At 37.0% G+C, this 17646-nt stretch overlaps 2 protein-coding genes across 6 annotated transcripts; both read right to left on the reverse strand.

The window, feature by feature from the left end:
* Positions 1-6148: 6148 nt before the first annotated feature.
* Positions 6149-10505, reverse strand: LOC147553468 (Pentatricopeptide repeat (PPR) superfamily protein). The gene is made up of 2 exons (XM_086665431.1): positions 7578-10505; positions 6149-7077 (listed from the first exon to the last, which is right to left on the reverse strand). The coding sequence occupies exon 1, from the start codon at positions 10112-10114 to the stop codon at positions 7757-7759; it is 2358 nt and encodes a 785-aa protein (XP_086521557.1). The 5' UTR covers positions 10115-10505; the 3' UTR covers positions 6149-7077; positions 7578-7756.
* A 537-nt stretch (positions 10506-11042) lies between these two features.
* LOC147553469 (putative inactive purple acid phosphatase 27) lies at positions 11043-17108 on the reverse strand. Of its 5 annotated transcripts, none has more exons than XM_086665872.1 (13): positions 16933-17108; positions 15901-16305; positions 15446-15537; positions 15285-15357; positions 14710-14832; positions 14520-14612; positions 14305-14434; positions 13608-13689; positions 13271-13403; positions 12988-13193; positions 12759-12884; positions 12291-12600; positions 11043-11494 (listed from the first exon to the last, which is right to left on the reverse strand). In XM_086665872.1, the coding sequence occupies exons 2-13, from the start codon at positions 16138-16140 to the stop codon at positions 11189-11191; spliced, it is 1914 nt and encodes a 637-aa protein (XP_086521998.1). In that variant the 5' UTR covers positions 16141-16305; positions 16933-17108; the 3' UTR covers positions 11043-11188. The 5 variants fall into 5 exon arrangements, with proteins under 5 accessions (XP_086521998.1, XP_086521999.1, XP_086522000.1 ...); XM_086665873.1 differs by having other exon boundaries at positions 16408-17098; XM_086665874.1 differs by having other exon boundaries at positions 15901-16039; positions 16933-17050.
* Between the last annotated feature and the right edge of the window lie 538 nt (positions 17109-17646).

Genomic DNA, 17646 nt, shown 5'->3' on the forward strand with positions numbered 1-17646 from the left:
ATATATATATATATATATATATAAGAAAGTAATAATTGATTAAAGAAAGAAATCTGACCCGATCTTCTCTCCAATAAATGTGGAACTGTTAGCTATTATTTAGAGGGAAGTTGTTTTAGGATGTTGCTATACAAAACCTTGTTTTTTTGAGAAAAAAATAACCAACTAAAATATGCCTTACACTTGTACAGAAAGTAAAGGTATTACAAGAGGAAAATACTATCTTACCACTTTTTCCTAAATAAGAGAGAATGAATTCATCCCTCCTTAACTTAGTGGAGAAGATTTTCATTTATCGCAATAAATATTTTATTAAAAAGATTTAATGTGGTAAACTCAACATGGTACGAATACCCAATGAAATCTTGCAAAATATGAAGGTCAAAACTTCCTGTTAGTCCCAAATTGGGTACGAAAATATAACTAATCTTTTTTTTACCCCACACACTAAGTGGGTAGTGGTTCAGGACATTGAAGGTCACTCAGAGACAAAATGTTCCAGAGACAAAATGTTCCAGAGACATTTTAAGACATTTCGGGACATTTGTCCGTAGACAAAATGTCTTTATGGACATTTCAAGACATTTGATTCATAGACAAAATGTCTCAGAGACATTTCAAGACATTTGGTTCATGGACAAAATGTCATGGGGACATTGCAGCATATTGAATCCATGGACAAAATGTGTAGTGGATATTATTATTATTATTATTATTGAAGGATAATTGGTAGACATTTATTATGTTAATATTATCATTATTGTCAAACCATATGAAATAATATATTTGTACTCGTATTTCAATAATATATTTTTCGACTTTTGTGGACATCTGTGGATATCTGAGGACATTGATGGCAATTAGTAGACATTTATTATTTTAATGTCATCATTATTGTCTAATCATATGAAATAATATATTTATACTCGTATTTCAATAATATATTTTTCGACTTTTGTGGACATCTGTGGATATCTGAGGACATTGATGGTAATTAGTAGACATTTATTATTTTAATTGATCTTATGTTCACTGTGGTATGGTTACATCATGAATAAAGACATTTCTATTATCTCCTGCAGGAAAGATATTGAGGAGGGAGCTAATTGATCGTATGTATTTTTAGTTTGGAAACGTTATACGAACCTGGTGGGGGGAGCATCCCGAGAAGTTGAGAAATTTGGAACCTCGTGTTATTGAACGTGTCAGTAATGAAATAATGGATCGGGATCCCAAATGTTCTTTGGGACGACATTGGTAATCATAGAATATATAAACTCCATGTTTTTGTTGTTGTTAACACATCTCCAAGACTTGTATGGGAGATTTTATAGGGCCCCCTCATTTTTGTTTAAAGGCCCCCCTCAGTGATAATTTAGCAAGTAAAAGGCCCCCCCCCCCCCCCCCCCCCCTCAGTGATAATTTAGCAAGTAAAAGCCCCCCCCCCCCCCCTCCCTCAGTGATAATTTAGCAAGTAAAATGGTTCATGGGGAGGCCTTTTAACAAAATTGGGGAGGCCTTATAAAACTTCCCGACTTGTATTTATCTTTCTGCACTATTGTAGCTGGCTTGGAGCATGCGAAAAGATGTGTCACTGAGATGGTCATTTGGCCATTATTACGTCCAGACATATTTAAAGGTTGTCGTTCACCTGGAAGAGGTCTTCTTCTCTTTGGCCCACCTGTAACCACATTCAAGAGTAGTAAGACCTTCCCAATTTATTTTCTACTTATTTTGTCTCTCCGTGTCGTGGTTGACGAAATTATATTTAGGTAATTGTAATTAATTGTCTCCTTTTTTTTGGTATTTTATTGTTCATCTTTGAATTTTAAGTTGTTTTTAAAGTTTTTTTTTCGCATCTCTCGTCATTTTAAGTATATATAGTCTAATCTTCAAGATCTGATGATAGTTTCGATTTGTAATTAATAAAAAAAAATTTCATTTATATTATAGAAGAACAATACAATCAATTCATTTATGTTTCAGGAGGATGCTACAATCAATTGAATACCAAGTCAGAAAAAACAAGATGAAGGAGAATGTGGAAAACGGGTTGATTCTTACAATATTTCTTTGCCTTGCTTTGCTTTTTCATGTAAAATCTTAATTTAATTTAATTTAATGTGTATGCATATTTTTAATGGATTTGTAATTAATTAAAAAAGTTTCATTTATATTTGAGGAGAACACTACAATCAATTTGAATACCAAGTTCCAAAAAAATAAGATGAAGAACGTGGAAAATCGTTTGATTTTTACTATATTTCTTTTGTCTTGCTTTCCTTTTTCATGTAAAATCTTAATTTGATTTATATTTAGGTAATTGTAGTTAATCATCTCTTTTTCTTTCCGGTATTCTATTTTTCATCTTTAGTATTCTATTGTTGATCTTTCTCGCATGATTGTAGGTTCTAAACCACATTCGATAAATTGGCAGACTAAAGAGAAATAGAAAAAAAAGATTCTTAATTTTTTTTACAAAAATGTCATAAGTGCAAAAATGGTACATTTAACAATAATATGGGGCCAAAACGAACTGCCTGACACATATGGGGGTCAAAACGAACTGTCTGACACAATTGGGGGCCAAATGGGCCACTTGATCACAAACTGGGGGCCAAAACGGAATTAACCCAAAGAAAAACTAAATTTGTTTTTTAGTATAGATTAATATATAGGTTATTTTCCTAATGGCCCCCTACTTTGTGACCAGCTTCCCGCCTGGCCCCCCCACTTTACGAGAAATACCCATATGACCCCCTTCCGTTATAACACCGTTACTCTCTCTCTTCCATTTCTTTTCTCTCTCCTCCAACACGTTTTCTCTCTCTACCACCTCGTTAGCAGGGCCGGCCCTGACTTTCTAGTGGCCCGAAGCGAGTTACGGAAATGTGGCCCCTATATTATATGCAAAAAAGAAAGTCTATAGGCGCCTCCTATTTCCACTAAAAGAGCCACCTATCCTTTGACCACGATGAATATGGTTTGCCCTATAAATTCTAGCGAAATTATACACACTTTCCGTCAACAAGTCAAGTGTTTCACGCTCACTATCTTCCTCCCTAATTTTGCAGGAATATCTTTGTCGTCGTAAAGTTTTTCTCTTGTCCTCTCTCTATCTCTTCTTTCTTTCTCTCACCTCCGTCATTTTATCTCTCTCGTAACTCTATGCGTTCCTCTTTTTTTTCTCTCTCTTTCTCTCTCTCTCACACACATTTATTCTCCCTACAAATTTCTCTCTTGCTCAATCTATGTCTTTGTCTTACCAAGTTTGTCTTTGTTTCTCGCTCAATTTCTCCTTTATTGGAAATGGTTGTTAGAGCACATTCATCGATAGTTTCTGACCTGTGCAACCATTAGAGAATCTCTAACGGGACATTAAGTCCTAAAATTTTGAGGGCCCCTTCGGATTTTGTAGAGTTTTTGCTAAAAACAACATCAACTCCAATGAAACATTATTAGAAATTCTTTGATGACACGGAGGAAATTATTTTAGAGATCCTTGTTCATGTCAGTTGATACAAAGGTTGAGATGAGAGAAATTTTTGTCAACTTCTTTTTCCATTTGCCATATGATCTCGATTTCTCGCTCCGCCAGTCTCAATCTCTCTCTGGATCCCTCTCAAAGCCAAGAAATAATATTCCACCACACAGAGATTAAATTAGTAGTATTTTTCAAAATAAAAAAAGATTAAATTAGTAGTGAAAGCACCCATTTACATGGCCATAGATTGATCCAAGCAAGTTTGTAAATGGGTAATACCTAGTGAGATGAAGAAAAGTTCATGATGTAAGAATGAAGAGAAATAAAAAGTGGCCTACTTGTGTGTTGCTGTAAAGTGGAGAAAGAAAGAGCATCTTAGGTTAGGGATAGGTGGAGGTGGGCCCAATATTTGTTTGTTTAGCTTATTATCTACATTGCTCGGGGCCCTTTTAATGAAACGGGTGCCTTTATGACTTATCTTTAACGGATTGGGTCAGAATTTTTTCTTGCATAAACTAATAGCTGGGAGGCCCTCAAAGTTGGTGGCCCAAAGCGAGGCTTTGCTCGCTTTGGGCCAGGGCCGGCTCTGCTCGTTAGAACCAGCCAACTCATCATCTTCTCCGGCGAAGGTCGCCGGCCGACCAATTTTCCGGCCGGCGACCTTCAAACCTAATTTTTTTTTTTATTTCATCTCTCCTCTCTCTCTTAAAAAAAAAAAAAAATTTCACCTCCTCTCTCTCTAAACTCCGGCGAAGGGGGTTACCCTTCGCCGGAGGTCGGGAGACCTTGAAGGTCTGCCAGAACAGACCATGGTGAAATTTTTTTTTTTGAGAGAGAGGGAAGGAGAGATGAAATAAATAATATTTTTTTTTTTAGGTTTGAAGGTCGTCGGCCGAAAAATTGGTCGGCCGGCGACCTTCGCAGGAGAAGATGATGAGTTGGCTGGCTTTAACGAGGTGGCAGAGAGAGAAAACGTGCTGGAGGAGAGAGAGAAAAGAAATGGAAGAGAGAGAGAGTAACGATGTTATAACGGAAGGGGGCCATATGGGTATTTCTCGTAAAGTGGGGGGCCAGGCGGGAAGCTGGTCACAAAGTAGGGGGCCATTAGGGAAATAACCCAAATATAAACGGGGTCAATCTCTTTCAAATCAGTCAGTATTGCCATCTTTTGTGGGGTTTTTAGAAGAGAGTTAGGGCAAATAACCCTCCCTCTTGATTGTAATCAGAAGAAGGGCTCAATCTTTCTCTCCCTATTCATCTGTTGTAGTGTTTTTGTTGGATCATCCATCGTTTACAGTCTCTCACCGTACCTATTGATCTTCTTTAATTTTATAGTTTCCTTTGAATTCTCTGGTTTCTACAAGAGAGAGATAGTTTTCTGGGACGCAATTCTTTGTTTTCCGATCAAGGTTATCTACAGTATTATGTTTCCGGTGAGTAAAAGAAAGAGATACAGAACTCAGAGATGAAGACAATAAAGAAGAAGGTGGAAGTAGTCAAACGGTTGTTCAAGAACTTATCGATGTGCATCCATCAAGAACTCAGAAAGGAAGAATATTTAGTTTTTCATATACTTTGGTAATTGGACGACGACGGTTTTCCCAGTGATGGCGGCGGTTTTCCGGTGACGAAGGCGGTTCTCCGGTGACGAAGGCGGTTCTCCGGTGATAGCGGCGGTGGTTCTTTATTATAGTATTTGTCAGACCTTTAGGGTCTCTTTTCACGATCTTTAGGATCTTTTTGTCGACCTTTAGGGTCTTTTTTCTCGATCTTTAGGATCAATGTGTATGTGTCTAGTCAAATTTCTTTCCCTTCATGAGGCACTTTGCATTTAAAGGTATGTAACTCTCATAAAATTTTCAGAGGAGAGAAATAAGAATTATCGTCCATGTAAATAGTGATTTTATCACTTATGAATGGAAATGTTTCCCATGGCTTAAAAAAAGTATATATAAACAGGGTCAACTCGATATTTCTCACACTTTAGGAAGCCACGTGGAAATCTATTCACACATTAGAGGGTCAATCAAGAAATGACCCCAATATTAACGAGTAAAATGCCATTTAGAATATATGTGAAGATAAATATTATATTTTACTAATATGAAAGGATAAAAAAACATTTTAATATCCACTAACGATCCAACTATAATTTTGGGTCGATCTAGACCCAGATTGACTACTGATGTAACGATAAATTTTAAAAATCCACATGTTTGTTTTACCCTCTAGTTTTTATATTCATTACTATCTCTTCTCATGGCCACTAATTCTGACCACCACCACTTCTTGTCTCGTTCATATCTTACCCCGGTCACCGACCTTTTAACAAATACAATTGTATTTTTTATTTTGTAAACCCGTTTTCAACAAAAACAAAAACATACTCTACGAATCTCTACAAAACCTATATTACCACAACTTGATTGCTTATTAGTGTGAGACTTAACAAAGATCATGATTTCAAGATGGTTCAATTTAATCAAATTTGTGTAAACCTTTCTCATACCATCCTGTGCAAATACTATATACAGAGCTGAAACCTATAAAAAGTTGACATATCTTTTTTAATATAAGAAAGTTTTGGATCATTTTCCTTTAGTCATTTTTTTTTTTTTTTGTTGAACTATTTTCCTTTAGTCATATTATAGCAATATTTGGTGCTTACCACTAAAAACTAAGAATGTATTTAATCTTTGTTTATTTTGTTGCATATAGAAGTAGTGTTAGCATAAGAAGATGGGGTTATTTCTAAGTTGGCCCCAAAAAATTTTGACCTGCATATTTGTCCAACTTTCTTGGATGACCCCAAGAGGCAAAGACTAAGAAATAAATGACTTGAGTTATCCAATGGGATATAGACCAAATGAACAAATATAGCTTTTTTGTGTCGGAATTTTTGCTCTTGAAGATTGCTGAGTTTCTTCTCTTCCATAAGATTCAACTATAGCTTTCGCCTTCTTTACCCGCCCAGCAGAACAAGTGCCCCTTCGGATCATCAGTCATCAGTTCAATGTTGAATGATGAGGAAAGAAAAGAATGGATCTCCAGGGAGGGAAGCTCTGCGATTAGCTTCCCAAAGTCCCTCAGCTCTCTTAGGGGTCACAACTCCCTTCCATCGAGTCATCATCTCTACCAGTACCCAGTACACACCAAGTCGCGCCATTCATAGACAATAAGTAACTCCAAATCTTGCTTGCAAATGGTGTCTGGTATCTGTTTATAAGGAAGCAGCCCTTTTGAATCAGGTTGTCAGCAGTTGGAAGACGATTCCACGCAGCAACCCACAGCATGAAGTTAACCCTAGCTGGTATTTTGCAAGACCAGATCTCTTCTGGCATGAAGTCACCTCATTACTACTGCGTGACCAAATAATAGTATCCTCGTCAATCCTCAAGCTGACCCTCTCGGGAATCTGAAGTCGAGCCGCTAGAGAAGCTACACAGGGAAGCTAAGCTCACGCCTACTCTCTTTCTTACCCGTCTGAAACCTATCGCCGGGAGTTGGCAGATGGCCAGCAAGCTGCCAGTGATCAAGCTTCATAAAAATAAGAATCTCTTATTATTGTCTTCCAACACCACCTCCACCGATTTCTGGCAAAAGTATTAACAGAAAACAAGGGGAGCACAAAAACAAAGACTCAGTACTTGGCATGATAAGCAGTAAGATCAACTTATCAAAGCAAATATATGTTAGAACTTAGAAGTTTTTGAAACATTGAGAATTAGCTGCTCAATTATCAATATATGCCTGAAAATAGAAGAAGCTCGGGGAGGTCAGAATCGAATATAAATAATTTCAAGGTTCAACCAGAGTAAGACAAAGAAGTTCCATGTAGGACAGAGATTATGCTGAAATGAATTTCACTAGGACTAAACAGAAGATTCTTATTTGAACAGTCTGCCATAAGATTACATCAATGGGTTATTCAAATAAATTTACAATTCTAAGTTTCACTTCCCAACTGTGATTGAAATAACTCTTCACTCATTGGATCTAATTAAAATTGATCACTTTATGTTAACAAAAATGAACACTCAAACAATTTAAGATCCTATTCGTTTAAATAATCAGAAGTTGATGAGACACTAACCTTGAACTATTAAGAAGATCAATGGAGTTGATTGAATCAGAATCCTGGTCATTCTGACTCGTAGCTCAGTTCACAGGAAGCGAAAGGAATCAGTGTTTCTAGTGATACAACATCGACGGGAAGATGAAACATTGATTTTTTTTTTTCACGAAGAAACAACTTAGTGTGAATGTTCTGCTTCATGCCTCTAATATTCTGCCAGATTGTAACAGAGACTTTGTACTTCGCTGAAGATAGAAGTCCATATCGTAATCAGCAGATTTCATTCTGTTTAAAAGATCAAATACTGGTTTCTTTCTCTCTTGAGAAAAAAGAGAACGAATCAACCGATTACATACTGCTGGCATTAACTTGAAACCTTTCTCTAATGTGTACTGAAAAACATCTATAGCAAGATCAAGTTTACCTTCTTCACAGAGTTGATTGATTAGACTCACACAACTTGGGGGTGTAATTTCGATATTGTATTCTTCAAGAGTTGAAAAGATCTTCAAAGCTTTATCTACTCTTCCCTCTCGACATAACCCAATTAGCCAAATCGTATAAGGTGAAGAATCAAGTTTCTCAGATCCGACATTCATTTCAAGTAAGCCACGAATTGCTCCTTCGATATCCCCACTTCCATACTTGTCCTCTACCTCTTTGATTGTTTCTTCTTCCCCAGCTTCGCCCCGCAAATACTTCATCCAATAACTAAACGCTAAATCAACCTTTCCTTTTCGACAAAACCAAGTCATTAGTGTTTTATAAGTAACCACAGTCGGAGGACAACCACTTTTTCCCATCTGATCGAAGAGGGCAAGAGCGTCTTCTTCTCTATTAACCCGTTGAAGCCCATCTATAAGTGTTCCATATGTAACTGCATCAGGGGAGTAACCCTTCATAAGTTTGAGCTTCTTGAAAAGTTGGAGTGCTCCTTCAATATTCCTCGCCTTACACAAAGCATTAATCAGGATATTATACGTAAAAACATTTGGTACAACTCCACTGTCTGCAAGCCTAATTAGAAGTTTATATGCGTCAAGAATCAACCCGTCATCACATAAGCGCTCAACACGAGCTTGAAGATCTGTGGGTTTGAGAACTCGGTCGGCACCTTGAGAAAGCCGGAGAAATGCAGCAGGGTTCCCCCCAATCTCCATTTCACAGAACAGAAGCTTAGCTGCCTCTAGCTCCCCAGCCTTACAGAGTCCATTAATAAGAGCATTGAAGGTCATAACAGTTCGGTAACATCCATATTTTTCCATCTCACTGAATATTTCTTTCGCTTCCTGGACAAAGCCTTCTTTGCACAACCCACAAATGAGAATAGTGTAAGTGGCAGAGTCGGGAAAGCAATCGTTTCTTGAGATTTCGAGTTTGAGAGACCGAGCCTCGTCTAAAAGACCCATGTCACAGAAACCCTTGATGAGAGTATTATAACAGAAAGTATCCGGGACAAAATCCCTTTCAGTCATCTCGGTTAACAACTTCACTGCATCGTCAACCTTGCCCGCTTCCGTAAAACCCTTGATCATAATTGTGTATAATATACAATCAGGAACAATCTCTTCCTCGTTCATCATCCGATACCACTCACAGGCTTCATCAAACCTTCCAGCTCGAAATAACCAATCAATCAAACAACTATAACCATGTAATCCTAATACAAATCCTTCTGTCTTAAATGACTCTAAAAGCTCAAGACTTTCATCAAGCCTACCCAATTTACAAAATCCATTCAACAAAGTATTATAAGTGATAAAATCAGGCATATACCCATTCGATTTCATAACATCTACAAGTTCTAATGCATCATCAGTTCTATTTGCTTGACAAAGACCAGAAACAATTATAGTATAGATCATAGTGTTTGGAGATATACCTCTTTGAGTCATTTCATCAAACAATTGAAGTGCATCTTGGGGTTTACCAGCTTTACACAACCCATCAATCAAAATACCATAAGTAGCTTGATTTGGCCAACAATCTGTCTTCACCATTTGATTATAAACAGCTAATGCTAATATAAAAACCTCTTTTTCAACTAGTAAATGCAAAATTGTATTATAAGTGAATGTATTAGGTCGACAATTGAAATCATTCATCTTCCCAAACGTTTCGACAGCTTTTTCGATCATATCTAACTTAGCATAAGCTGCAATAATCACAGTAAAAGCATGAGAAACTATTGTTATACCAGAATCCTTTAACTCTTCTAACAATTTCCATCCCAATTCAAATCCATTAGACTCACAAAGTATATCAATCATTGAATTATGAGATACCCAACTTCTAAATTCCTTTCTTTTCATTGCCCATATGAAGAATCTGAAACTTGATCTAATATCATCTTGTTCTTGAAGAATTGAGTTTACTACATCATGTGAGAGTGAAGGAACTAGAGTTTCTAGTGGGGGTTCAACAGTGTTGGAAGTATTGAGGATTGTTTTTATTTCTATTTTGATGTCTGAGGTAGTAGTAGATGAAGAAGTAAAATACCTGGGTTTTGAGATGAATTGAGAAATGGGTCTTAAAATTAAAGAGTGGGTTTTCATTATAAATTATAAAGATTGGAACTTGATTAGGGTTTCTTCGACTTATTGGTGCTGGAGATGGGTAAGCACCCATCTCAGCAACTTATAAAAAGGAGAGTTTTTCCTTCAATGGAGTTTCTCTAAGTTGCAGAAATGGATGCATATCGTAGATGATGAACAAAAAGGATCAATGCTAAGTTTGATCTTCTCTGATCATTTGACAATTTCTAGAGAGAGAAAGCTACTAGAGAGAGAAGCTTGGTCTTCTTCCGTCTTGCCTGATTCTCTGTCACTGAAAGTTGATGACCTAATTCAGTTTATGGGCCTTTAGAATTGGGTTTCGTTGAAATTTTAGAGGCACCGTTGAAGTTGGGCATTTGGTCCTTATTATTAGTCAATAGCTATTCTGCATTTAGAAATTTTGTATTGAAAAATTTAGTTTATTTTTCAGCATTGTTCAAATTTTAGATGAACAAACTCATTGTCGAGAGAAATCGAATAAAATTTGCAAGTCGAATAAAAGGAAGATTGTAATAGTCCCACAATGCTTAGGAAGGAGAGCGTCTGGAGCCAGAACTTTAGGTGTGTGCTCAAGCTTAGTATTGTCGGGCCTTTGGATGTGGGCATTTGGAGGCTTCACGGGGAACAAATCTCGTACCTATTGGGTTATTAAACAGAGACAGTGTCGATTGCTAAGACTTCGGTACATTACGAATGGTATGAGAATGGATGACTCCTCATCTCTAACGGTGGAGTATTTAACATCGGTTGAGAGAGCGTTTGGAGTCTGAGCTATAGATTTGTATTCGAGCTTAGTAAGTCTCAAGACTTTTTGGGTGGGCTCGTGGAGCCTCGGCAGGAACAAAATCTAATACTAGTTGGGATTGGACTATATACAGATTACTGCTAAAACTCGGGGAGTTACAAACAAAAGATAAAAGCACCAAAATTTTGCGAATTTCGAATTCTTACTCCAGTTACCACGATTAGATACAACAGAATTGACAATACAGACATACTAGAAACAAAGCTTAGCTAATATAAGTATCGAATGGAAACTACTACTAATACTACTAGAATCAATTCTTTGTTTCTTTATGGAGTAGCAGCAGAGGGTGAGCAAGTACCAAGAGTACAAGCAAGTACATCAATATAAGCTCTTTCAATTGTAAATGAATCATAAACTTTACCATCACTACTTTTCTTGTACTCAAATAGTAAATTTGTGTGGTTAAAAGCAGTCATTTTCACAAACCCAAAGTCATAATCTTCAACTAAACTCCATTTTGTTTTTAATCCTGAAAAAGCTGACAGATGACTTCCTCCTCCTCCTGCAACTATGTGTATTGTTCCATTCCATAACCCTGAGAAATGTGATTTCTCTGTGTTCACACAAATGTTCTGCATTTCACCACCATTTCAAACACAAATCAAAACAATTTCATCACTACTTTTCGATATTAGCATCGTTTAGGTAGTAGATAAGTTTTAGGCAATTCGTTTCTTCCTTTAGAAGTCGGGTTTTAAGAAGAGTTGGGACATTATAATGCTAGTCCAATGTGTTGGTGGAAGTGTCGAGTGCTCGAGTTACTCTAATACAAGTGGCTTCTCAAAAGGAAGTAGACTAAGGTGAAACCCACTTACAAAAATGATAAAAGTACCTCCTTGATGACCCCTTAAGTGACCTCCTTGACTACGTGGCTAATAACACAAGGGGTATTTTGGTCATTTCCTTGGTGAAAAAGACAAAAATATCTCGTCTTATCAGGAGGTCGCCCAAGGAGTCACCAAAGAAGTACTTGTATCACTGTTGAACTCACTTCGATTGGGTGGTAACATCAGCACCTCTCTACAACGGAAAAAAATGTCATCTGTGAAGTCTACTCTGGTTGGGTGGTAACACGCGTATCTCCTCACTACTGAGAGTAGAGTTCGAATCTTGTTATGAAAATATGCATTAAGATGGCACTAGAGTTTTAGTGTTCCAAGGATGGGTCAAGACTTTATAAGTTTAATTCGGAGCATCAATTAAGGAAGACATTATCCATGTCTGGAAGTACACAAAATGTGAACTTTTTTCTGTGCAAGTCTGTCTTTTCAACAATTAGAGTAAATCATCCTAAACAACCTACTCGTTCAGGTCTCGGGCCAAATAAAATTGTAATACAATTATACAAAAACAAAGAGAATAATTTACCTCATGAATTTGGCAAATTCTCTCATAGTTATGAGTATGACCATATAAAGCAATATCAACTCTATATTTCTGCCAAAGCTTCTGCAAACTACTTCTTCCTAATGGTTCACCAAATGATCCTTGTTTAGCATACCAAGTACTTGATGAATAACCAAGTACACGATTTGTTGCAAATATTAGCCATGGTTGCTTCTGTCGATCTGTTGTCGAAAAACATTTCTCTATGAATTCATATTGCTCTGTTCCTTCTCTCCAATCATGTTCTGAATCTCCAATGCAAAACCGAAACATACCATAATCAACCGAATACCTACATTTGACTCGTAACAAGGACAAAATAGTGATTTTCTTAGATTCGGACGTCTATTTTCGTAACCCAACTTAAAATATTTATTATCCAGAATAGTTTGGGATCGTATACATACATATGTACATATACATATTATATAAATAAAAGGAATGTGTTACCAGAATTTAGCACGATTTTCAGCAGGAACGAAGAACATAGTTTGAGCAGGTACACCACATTCTCCACCAGACTCGGTCGAGCCATAGAACGATCCAGAGTTTGGCCAATCTCGTTCGTGGCTACCACTAATATATAATAGTAAGTTAGTAACACATTACTGTTTTACCGTTTTTAGACATAGTATCTTGTTATTAAGAGTATAAGAGCTCAATGAGAAAATAAACAAACCTAGCAATCATATAAGGTACCACGGAGGCGATGGGTTCAATCATTTCGGTGAATTGGTCCCATTGAGAGAGAAAACCATTGGCATGAGGAAGGCCACCTATATGGAAGACGATATCATAGTCGTTCAACTCCTTCGTGAGCTCATCTATGGTGCTCAGCGCTCCTGGTTGGTAGTTCTGGTACTCGTTTGATTCGTCTCGCTCTGCCTGCAAATTAGTGTTACATTTTTGGTCAGTGGACATATTTAACTAATAAGTTTTTCAAAAAGAAAAGAAGTTCGAACCTTTCCAGTATCGGCGAGAAAGACGACACGTTGTTCGGAATTTTGGCCAGGATATGGAGGAGCTGTGAAATAGTAGTCTTTACTCCATAAATATGTACTGTTCTTCAATCGATGTCCCAACTTGTATGTATATCTGTATAATTCATACATCTCAGTCAATTAAATACATAAATACGTAACTTATGCGTATTATGTATTTATTTCAAAATAATATAAAGTCAAATTGAAGTTCGACAGATTGTCGAAGCCCAAGACATAAAGATCTAATAAATCATCTGTTAATCAGAAGTAATAAGAACTTGGCAAGAATTTATTTAAGAAACTTGTATGGGTTTACCTTAGATTTGGCCACAAATTCTTTAAGAAAGTTGTATGGATGTATCCTGGTTCTCGCCAACCCACCGTTCGCGCCGGAGGTCCTAAACAAGACCAAAGTTCCCAACATGTTAACACCCTAACTTGTTTACATATTACGTGTATGTATGCGTGCACATAGGTATGTAGGTTTGTGTGTATGCATATATGTGTTTTGAAATGCAATGGAACAAGAAATATCAAGCAGACTAGGCAAAAACCCAATGCGGCTTCCCATGATTGGAGTGGAACTGGATACCAATCACGGGAAGCCACATTGGATTTCTGCCTATAGTCTGCCCGAAATTTCTTGTTCCTCAGCACTACTGATGTGTACTCGTATGAAAAACAAGATTAACAAAGCAATATGTCTATATATCAACTCCCACATCAAAATTTTACCTCTTCGTTGACTCTATGCGTTAATTTTGAATTTATTAAAAAAATTCTAGAGACAGTACTTTTATGAAGTGATGAAAAGCGACTAGTGAGATCACTGAATGTGTTAAATTTGTGGTCAAACAACTCAAAAACAATTGGCAATGAGTGGAGAGGACCTAGAGATCATATTTTTGGTTGCTAGATACTTTTTCTCCCATGTGGGATTATTCTCACAGAATGCGATCAAGTAGGAAGTCAGAATAGGAGTTAATGTAGCATCACTCAAATAAGAAACATACCACACATGCTTGCTCGGGTGAAGGTAAGTGTTCCAGCAGGAGAACGAGACTGCGATTCCCCGTTAACTCCCCATTCAATGAATGGGATGGCTTCATCTATGTGATAATCACTTGTCCAAGTTACAGTCATCTGTATCACATAAATATGTAAACGACAAACATTTTCATACGAATATTTCTTTTGTACAAGACAATTATATAACTTAAAAACTTACTTCGTCCCAGGACTTGCCAAGAGCAAGACGGGGATAAAGAGGTGCCTTTGGGTTTAGGAAAATAATCCTGTCTGAAACGGCTATTAACTTTGGCTGCAAAACCCAATTATGATATATAATTAAGAATTAATAAAAAAAAAGATCTGTTGTTAAGAACAAATATAGTATTGGTGGGAAAATAGTAATTTACCCTGGCCAGTCCACCCGAAAATAACGCGAAGGCAAAGTCAGATCTCTGATTGATCAGGCGGAATCTCAAAGACCCACGACCCGTCTGAATGTAATCACTAGTTGAGTAATTCGCAAATTGATACTGTAGATATTCACAATATGGAGAAAAATGATACGGGTCAGATATATAATGATTATATTTACAAAAAATCACAAGCTGGAACTCATATCAAATCCAAATGTAGTGGTCATCAGATCGAATCCTGAGAAGAAATCTGCTTAGGATTATTGTAAAACTCGGGCTAAACATCACTACTGCTTCATTTGAGTATGCCAAGTTATAAGTTGAACCATTTTGAGAGAGTCCTTCCGGTTTCCACGATGTGGCTAAGGCTAACGGTTTTGGCCCGACCCACCAGTCCGATCTATGTTGTGAGACCGGCGTCTATATATCTGCTACAGGTCAGGAGTCTATACAACAGTACATGTAGCATTTCTCATTGAACAATCGAATTATGAATATGGGCCATTCGATTGGCTCATTCCCTCCTACGGCTCAAGAATTTTTGGATTGGGAGTGTTAAGAATTCAAACCTTTATCGGAGCAGTCCCCAACAATGGAGTCAGATATCTTGAGTTGCCAATGGTTGGTAAATATGTCGAAGAACTGCACATTAAATTATAACCATTTATAAGAATGAAATTCTACAAGAAACGATGTGAGTATGAAAATAAGATACAAAAAAAGAGTTTACTTGAATATTGCAGGAGAAAAAACTGCAACCCAATCTCCTGTACTTGGATTCGGGTGCCTGAAGTTGACATTAACCCATTGACTATTCTTTCCCTGCGAATTCATAACCAAATATAACACATAACAGTATTAGTGTAGTTACATACACAATTTGACTAATTTATAAGTTTTTAAAACTCAAATTGAGATACTAATAGACGTGATCCAGAAGAAAATTCTGAACTAGCAGTGATTCAGTAGATAGACCCGCGACCGAACTAGCTGAACTACTTCTTACAGTCTAAAAGGATAGATATGAGAAGAATTTCATCAAAACCGCATAGTTTAAGAACGATACACAAACACCTAAAAACCCCATAAAAGAACTGAAATATCTATATAGCGTTCTCGAGTTCAATAAATATTTGCAGAATTATATGACAGTAGAAATATTATTTTCCGAAAGGGTAGGCATACCTTCAAACCAAGTAAACGAGGTGTAACTTTAATGGAGGCAGCAACATGAATACTTATCTCCGCTTCATGCATTGCTATCTTTGACAATGGCTGCACACCCATTAATTCTTCATGGGCCGAGTAAAACTCACGCCCATTGCTATCGACAGACAACGACGAAGAACAACATAGTAACAATAATGACATCAACAAGCCAAAAGACCTCATCGTTATCTTTACAATCGTCATCTTCTTGGCCATGTCTATGAAGGTGAATGATAAGGTAAAGAAGATTTATAGGGTAGCTGAGGGAGTAGATGATTGTCATGCAGTTGTAGTGTTTTGAGCTTTTGGTGAAATTTAGGGCATACATACATTTATGCATGACTAATGTAGTAGAACACCTGATTTCTGCCTGTAATTCAACTGCACAAACTATATTCTAATTACAATCATCGATATATCAAGAATATCGTATTATGTGCAACTATATGAATTTAAAACGGTTATATATGTGAAAATTCATACAACCATCACTGCCACAGCTCCACTACCACTAACAGCCACCATCACCTCCTGACCTTTGCAGCTCCACCACCACTAGTAACCACCATCACCCTCCGCAACTCCACCACCACCATCACCACCACTAACCACCACCATCAGCCCAACACCACCAATGTGTTGGGTTGGTATATTTTAAGAGAAGTAGCTTTAGTTGTAATTAGTGATTGGGATATAATATGGGACTGTTGTTTTTACAAACCCTAACCTCCCAACCCTCTAAGACCAACTCTTTGCTAGATAGTGTTTGTTTTTTCTTTTAGTCAGATATGAGATTTGACTGGATGTCTGAATTGGATTGAGTCAGATTTCAAATTGTTTTGACTCGTATTAATGTCCAATTCATTTGAATAAATTGATTCAGGTTGAATTAGGGGTTTATTTGATTCAGACGAGTCAGATAGAGACAATTAGAAGAAAGAAAATACCACTAATATATTTGCAGATTAGTGTAAATAATAAAGTAACGAGTTAAAGGATGAATCTGACCAATCTGAGTTGGGTTTGTTTGAAGTGTCTGATTCTTCAAACTGCATTCTAAAACTCCATGAAAGTACTTAAGTGCCTTCAGCTGCTTCTCCCAATCCTTCGTGGAGTTCTGGAATGCAGTTTGAAGAAGAACCCTACTTAATATTCCTCCTATTCGACTCTTCTCTTTCTCTTTCATCTTCAACCCCTTCCTCTTGTTCTACAAAAAAAAAAGAACTTAAGTTTTAGCCCTCGAGATGTTGCCTAATCTTTCGTTTGGCCCCTACCATTTGACTAGCTTCTATTTTAATCCTCTTTTTAAAGGTTTTGGTTAAGAATGTATTCCAATTATACTTTGTCCTTTTTTTTTTTTTTGTCTTTCTTCTGCTTTGTTTTCCTCAATCTTCATTTTCCTATTAGGTCCTCTTCTTTCTTTATTGTCTCTCACTAAATTAAAAAGTAAACTGTTTCTCGTTTGAGGTTTCAGTGAAACCCATAAGAAATCTAAATTGAAACTGGTTTGTCATCTGATTGGCTCAAATAGTTTGGGCGATAGTGGATGACGATGGGAATCATCACCTAATGCTCATGGTAACTTGCTTGGTCCGAGTAACAACTGACATGACCCCGTCCTCATTGGTCCATTTTGCATCCCTATCTGGAACCAAATTCAATGTTCTCTCAAAGATTAGGTAACGGTTTAACAATCAAAATAATTTTCTCTACAACCTTCAA

The sequence above is a fragment of the Eschscholzia californica genome, unplaced genomic scaffold, assembly GCF_041429995.1.
Source record: "Eschscholzia californica isolate CP2 unplaced genomic scaffold, dmEscCali1.0.p SCAF_3, whole genome shotgun sequence".
NCBI lineage: Eukaryota > Viridiplantae > Streptophyta > Magnoliopsida > Ranunculales > Papaveraceae > Eschscholzia > Eschscholzia californica.